We start from the raw sequence: 7,366 nt of genomic DNA on the forward strand, positions 1-7,366 counted from the left end.
ATTTCGCCATCCGCCCACCACAAAGACTTCTAAATTCAAATTGACTTGTCCCGGAAATAAAAACAATTTCCCTCCAATTCTAAAAAAATACCCGGTCGAAACCCTCTCCTGGGCGGATGCACAACAATGTTTTTAAACGGGGATCGTTCAGACAACACGTCAAGAACTCAAATATTGGATCCGTTTTCCTCGGAGACTCGTCGAATTGAAAAGCTCCGGATTATTTTACTGCAGAGGTAAAACACTTGTGGAATGAAAAGTCGCCGTCAAAGCAGCGCCGAGACTTAATCGATTCCGGGCGGCATCCAAACTTGCCAACTTCCAAAATCGAATCATGCAAGTTCATGCAGCGAAGTTGCCGTCGCGCCCCATAAAACCTGCAATCTGTACACCAGGATAATTGCAGGATGCGTCCCGGAATCGTGTTGGCACAGATGTCTCACTTTTTATTATTTGATTTTATAACTGACGTTTATGTATTTTCGTTCAATTCGGTTTAGGGGTTCAACATCCTTTACTATCTGCGCCGCTTCCGAATTCCATCAACCCTCTCCCATAAATATTAAACGGGTTCGGGGGTTTACTGTCGAACTTTTAACGCACTCGCGGCCTCTTCGGTCGGGCCATTGATTGAATAAATTTAAGAAATGGGGAACCGCGTCAGGGATGTACTACACCACTTGACGGAACTAAAGGACCGTAAACAATTCTTCCTCGACGAAGAATTCAACAACTTCTTAATAAATCAGTTGCGAGAATCTGTATTGATGAGAAACATTACCAAGAATGGTGCTACCCTAAGCAGTAGAGGTAGTATGTATAATTTATGTTTATTTGTTTGTTTGTGCATCTCTGTGGCCTTAAGTGCTGAATCAATTTCGAAGAGATTTTCATTTCCTGATGGTTCATTTATCCATGGGTGACACAAGATATTTAAGAACACGCTATCTTATCAGTAGTAGGTACAAAAATTAAATCGAAAGGGAGTGGTCGGTACAATGTAGGTTTATTTCTACACGTGAATGTCTCCAGAGTTGAAATTGACCCATTTTTACACAAACAAAAAATCTTCTGTGTTCTTAAAAAGTACAAAGTAAGAATAAAACTAGTTCTTTACTTTGTCTCTTGTCGTATTTTCATTCGGCGGAGATGCACCAAAGGGCCATCAAGTGAAATAATCTCTGTTCACATTTATTAAAGCTTGCAACACGAGTCCCGTCTAATGGCTCCATTAAAAAAGAACTCGTTAAAGTCGTCTTTAAAGTGGTTCAACAAGACGTCAGCCAGCAACTGCACCATTAATTTGACAAATGGATGTTTAGAGCAAAATGTCTAGGTGAGATTCTATAGGGCTTCAATATATGATGCACTCACCAGGTGAGGCTCTTATTGAAAATCGGTCGAGGTAAAAACCACCACTTCAATTTGCACAGATGTGACACTTTGCGATGCGGACACGGTCATTAGAGAGTAAAATTCTATTATCATCCTGGATTTGTATGCGAAATGTCCACAGCTGGCAGTAAATATGCAAATTGGAGTTTCTACCTTCGTCTCATTATTGTAATGTTGTGACGCTACCTGGTCTTGTTTGTTAAGTTGTTAGTCAGAGGTCAGCGTTGGCATGCGAGAAATGCGTCTGTTAATTCTGGGTGGATTGCACTGGGTCCGTTCTTTACCGATTAAAATGTTATAGACGGAATCAGATGGCGATCAGGTCGAAATGAGGTCTGCGACATCAAAGCGCTAGGCAACCCAACAAACACCATAAACACTTTCAAATACAAAGGTGTAAAAATTTTCGTTTCTTTCGTATAAATATTTAACTTTGAGTAATTCGGGACGACGAAGTGGTTCTAGATTCTCTCAGATGTTAATTGCGGAGCTTTCAGTGACGAATTTACTTTGATGTGAATGATACTAAGTAGGAGGTGGGGTGGGCCATTAAACCCATTTGTGTCTAAACCTCCAAGAGCGAGGCTTGTCCAGATGCGAATTTCTGATACTTCGGCCTCGCGACGCGCAGGTTAATTAATTTTGATAGACTTATAATTAAATTAAACGTCTAATTAAATGTAATTCAATTTTAAAAATTGGAAGGGTTTGAAAATTAATACAATCTGAAAATCTAAATGATTTTTTATTTGTATTGCAAGTTAGAAAAGAAACACTTTCCTACGAACATCTGTCAAAGAGGTTATCATAAAAGTCATCAAGGTTGGACGTGCCACTACAGGAGGTCTTGTAATACATTTTAAGCGTAAATATTTAGTTTAACATTTAATTTTTGGTCATTTTCTTAAACTTTCAGGAAATATATTACTACATGCTTACCAAACAAAAACTATTTTACTGGTTGTGGTTATAATTAATTTTTTTAATTTTTTTCTTGGCATTGTTATCCACAGTAAGAAAATGTATTCAGTGCTCATTCTCATAAAAATAATCTCATTAAAGTAAGAAATGAATTTAGTGTAGCGACGACAAAACATTGATGAATCGCAGGATTTAATTAGGAAAAGGCCGAGCTTCAGCAGATTAGACAAAAGATTAAAGACTAATTAAACTTAGCAATGTTACTTATCCTACTCTACGAATTTCAAAAGCACTTAACATTAATTCATTTAATTTCGTTTGTAACGAAACTAGGAAAGGACTGAATATTAAAATTATTTTATTGAAATACAAAAAGTGAGGTTAAGTAACAAAAGGAAAAAATAACTTACATAATTTGCTCACATTTAAATTTATAAAAGGGATTTAGTTTTTCATTCATTCCACAATACAAAAAATATCCCTTGGAGAATGTTTGACATTTAGCGAAGTTGTTTTGCTTTAGATGCATTAACATAAATAAAAATAAAATAATTAAAGATGTAATTTTATTCTTCTTTATAATATGTATATGGGAAAAAAGCCTTCTGTGTCAAATCTCCTTATGGAAGCTATATTTAAAATATGATTCAACATTTTTTAAACCTGTCTAGATTGTCTTAAAAATCTTCAAACATCAATCCGTCTTCAAAATTGTATTTTATGTTACTCAAATCTAGTCTTGGTACTAAATAATTATTCTACGTCAAGATCGTTTTTTATTAAGGACTATTTAAGAGAGTATTTATTTTTCTAAATCCTGTCAATCTTTTACAGAAATCCTTCTTCACTCATCTGGTTCTTCTTTAGCTTATTTGTCCATTAAAGAAGCTTGAGAATCTCGTGATGGTGCAGCTTATCTCAGAGACTCGTGACTTAATGTCTTCGATGGAAAATAACCTAAATTCCCTAGTCCCAATAAAATTCCCGTAGTGCGAGTAGCATTCCTCAACGTGAGATCCTTAAACCTACAAAAAGAGTTAGCATAATTTTGTCAAATACAAGCAACAAAAACAATCAAGATGTCACAGTCACACCACGTCTTCGATTTCACACAAGCTGTTGCGGATTCATTCATAAAGCTGCATGGGCCTGTGCGTTATCATCACTTGCAGCATTTCTTCCTTGTTGGGTCCCGAAATCCGTTGCAGTTCCTCGATGTTGGTCGTGATGTCACCATGAATATTCATTGATGATCAGCGGGTCGTAAACAAGGAGGAATCTCACATACCATTCATTCGTCTCGGCCGGTGCAAATGTAGGTCTGTGGGTCCTGTTCATATCCTTATAAAGACCGATGCTAAGAGGTAAGCAGCGGCAGAAGCACTCGATTCGGCCGATGCAGCACATCGTGCAGCTCCGCACATGCCAATCAGCCTTGACCGCAAATAAATCGGCTCATCAGGAGCCCAGAGAAAGAAAATTTCCGGATCGACTTCCTCTCATAATTGACCCAATGAGCTGGTTTCGATCCTCCGATGAAACACTTTCTATTTTCCCACCAAAAGAGCATTCATCTTGAACCTGTTGGTGTTGTTGTTGTTGGTGTTTTTCAAGTTCAATCGAGTTCCTCATTCCACAAAACCAGTCGGACGAATCGGGGTCAGTGTATTTCTAGGTAATGACCATTCATTGAACTTGGAGATTTCCAAGAGACCAGAAAAAGGATGATGTATTGTGGTCGGAGAAATTCGAGAGGCGATTCGGGTCAATGTTAATAAAAAGCCGGATGCAATGACAGGTTTTTATTGGACAATCCATTAATTAACAACATAAATTAAATAAATAGCACTGAGCGGTAATTGTTGCGATTATTAAATAGGTAGGGCGCCTCTTGATCTACAAATAATGTAAATCGCAGCTACCTCGCGGTTGCTCTAGAAACAAACAGAAGAAACAGACGGAAGACAAATTGATGAGAGCAACTGCAAGATCCACAGAGTTCGCCAATTAAAAATTCACTCGAAATGAATAAATTGTTCTTTCTTATGCACCACTTAGCTGGAATTGTACGCACTCCATGCCCTGTAGGCAATATCCGCGGCGTCTCTCTTCTTCCTGTATTCGTGACCACCGTGACCGTGACTGGCGTGGATGACAGTGTGGCCACCCTCGTCGTGACCAGAGTGCACCAATTTCTTCAGACCGATGATGATGGACAACATCAAGGCCAAAGCCGAGACCATGAGGGCTTTCATCGCCAAAAGACCAACACCGCCGAGACCGATAGCCGCCATCATCTTGCCCATCATCAGACCCATGATCAGGATGCCGCCCATCCCACCACCTCCTTTCTTGCCACCGCCGCCGCCGCCGCCTCCGCCGCCACCACCACGGGGAGACCCTGCAAAAATTCAGATTCCTAAGTGACACCTGCGCCATCTGCATCTCACGTAAACAAACAGTGTAGGCAACCACTTATACAACTGTGTCGTTTGGTGTCAAGTTGGCTCCGTATTAGTGTTCGAGGGGGCCACTTCGAGTCTTAAAACCCCCAATTCAGACATTTTCCAAACCGAAGGATAACCAGTGCCGATTAAACTGTGATCGTAGTGATTTTTTATACGGTGAGACTGCCCTGCGGTTACTTCGAGGTTATGTGAATTTTGCGAATTTGAAGGGCCCCCAGGACCACGAAATGTGAAGCTAGGAGGTTACAGGTGCGTACTCTTTTATCCAAACGAGCCCCAATACAATAATTATATTTTTTGTAGGTTTGAAAATATTTGAAAATTTGACATTTTATGCTGCCAACCTAACGAAATTGTCGCCCCGAGTGAATCCAACAATTTAAAATCCAACCCCTCTGGAATTTCGTTCACAATTACATCAAAATTTAACTTTAGCGGTATAAATTGCAGAATTGTTAACATGAATGGCCACTTAAATTTCGCGTTTTACGACCCTATAAAGAAAAATGACGCTACGTTGTATATTGTATTATCGCTTTTAGTTTTATAACTAGCGGCAACTTGGGGGCTTTAAAGGTTTTTATTTATGTATTTTCATTATGTTTTAAGGCTTCGTTCGTGTTTTGTGGCCGATAAATGATTTAAGCGGAATTCTTGACGGGTAATTAATTTGTTCTGGTGTTGCGTGTACAGCACGTTGCCCAGTTGATGCTGCACCGTTAACCCCTCTCCCGGCCTGCTCTGATTCCCCCATTGATTTTTAATTAATCAAGTGATTCTACGAATGTGTGAAGTGGGGAGCTTCTTGCTCGGCGTAAACAATTTGCCATTCATGAGATTAAATTATGAACTTCGCGCTTGAGGGAAGTTGCCACTCTGATTCTTTCCGGTGATCACGGCGGCTAAATTAATTAAGCAATTAGAATTAATGCAAATTTGTCACCCCAACGGGGCTAACTCGCCAACCGAAACGTTTCCCAAAAGGCTGGCCCTCCGAATAACGACACATGAACTAGAATGTTTTTGGCGCCAAATTCAAAATTTAAAACAACCACATTTTTTTAGGGAAATAGATTTTTAAACCATCGCGGCTAACTGGACAACCGAAGCGTTATCGAGAATGGTGGTTGTCCGACACATCTACGAGAATGTTTTTGGCGCTAAATTCAAAATTTAAAACAACAATTTTTTTTTAGTGAAATACCGTGTGAACAACAATTACTGATTGAGTAGGCAATAAATTCTGGTGACTTTTGGTGACTTTTATGTCATGTTCCAACGAGAAAACCATTTTATTAATAAAAGATTACACATACTAAGACGTTTAAATTTGAAAAGTATGCCAACTGTCAATAATGTCAATAAAACAAACCGAAATAGATACAATTCACAGTCTTGAAAATTTTATGTAAAATTTGTTATCGCCAAATGAAACAGTTATTGTTGCTCACCCTGTAGATTTTCATCACGTTTGACAATCACAGACTCGATATTTTGGTCGTTTTAAATATTGTGAAAAAAACATTTTGAAATTTGATTTTTTTTTAAATTTGTTACCCCAACAGGGCTAACTTGGCAACCGAAACGTGTCAGAAAAGGGTGGCCGCCTGATTTCAACATCCAAGAGAATGTTTTCGGCGCCAAATTCAAAATACAAAATATTTTTTTTAGTGAAATAGATTTTTTCACCACTAGCGCGTTTGACAATTACAGACTTGAAATTTAGGTCATTTGGAATATGTATTTTGGAAAAATTTTGAAATTTGAAAATGTTTTTTTTTCACAGTTTGTAACCCTCCAGGCCTTCACCAATATTTGTCGTGTGAGTTCTTACCTGCGTCATTCCCTTCGATGTTGTCGAGGGCGTCCTTGAAGGCCCTGCCGAATCCTTCTCCGGGCATCAGCTCCGGCAGCCTGATCCTGAGCTCGTGGTTTTGGAGGTAGTTCTCGACGGCGCCGAGCACCGTCTTGTCGTCGGTATTGGCCCTGGCGTCGTTGTCGCTGCGGACGCTCACCAGGTGCACACCGTCGCTGATCTTGACATCCTCCGGTTGCGAGTTGAGGTATTGTCTGACGATCTTGCTTAAGATTTGGAAGCCGTGTCCAAGGTCGGCCGTTTCGGCGGAGGCCGTCGCGACGACGACGGCCAGAACCAACACCAGAAGCTTGCACATGTTCTATCGGTCGACACTTAGCAATGTGGCTTGTGACCGTCAAATCCTCCGCTTATATATCTTAGCAAAAAAAGTAGTAACTTTTCATTTAGTAGAGCTTAATGGAGCATAGACCAGTAAAAAATAAAGGCAAATAATTTAGATCGGCTGGTCTATGAATTGACCCGGTTAGCGCGAATTCCACAATCTCTCGTTGTACAAGTGCGATTCTTGTATGGCCGCTGGTGATGGTAATTTCATCTCCGGATTTTTTGATACGGATATCTAGAGCGAGTTAAGGTCAGCTGATGGACTAACGCCTTTTCCAGTTCCATCAGCGCCTTTACGGTAATTATGGAACAAGCAGGTCGTTGCACATCCGGTGGATCCTTTCGAATCGAAGGTGCATCCCCGTATTTAAGCGAGAGG

At 39.9% G+C, this 7,366-nt stretch overlaps 1 protein-coding gene across 1 annotated transcript; it reads right to left on the minus strand.

Moving 5' to 3' along the window:
• Window positions 1–4,103: 4,103 nt before the first annotated feature.
• Window positions 4,104–7,008, minus strand: Osi5 (Osiris 5). Its single transcript, XM_069041481.1, has 2 exons — window positions 6,619–7,008; window positions 4,104–4,717 (listed from the first exon to the last, which is right to left on the minus strand). The coding sequence occupies exons 1-2, from the start codon at window positions 6,956–6,958 to the stop codon at window positions 4,371–4,373; spliced, it is 687 nt and encodes a 228-aa protein (XP_068897582.1). The 5' UTR covers window positions 6,959–7,008; the 3' UTR covers window positions 4,104–4,370.
• Between the last annotated feature and the right edge of the window lie 358 nt (window positions 7,009–7,366).

This window comes from Tenebrio molitor, chromosome 3 (assembly GCF_963966145.1).
Source record: "Tenebrio molitor chromosome 3, icTenMoli1.1, whole genome shotgun sequence".
Classification (NCBI taxonomy): domain Eukaryota; kingdom Metazoa; phylum Arthropoda; class Insecta; order Coleoptera; family Tenebrionidae; genus Tenebrio; species Tenebrio molitor.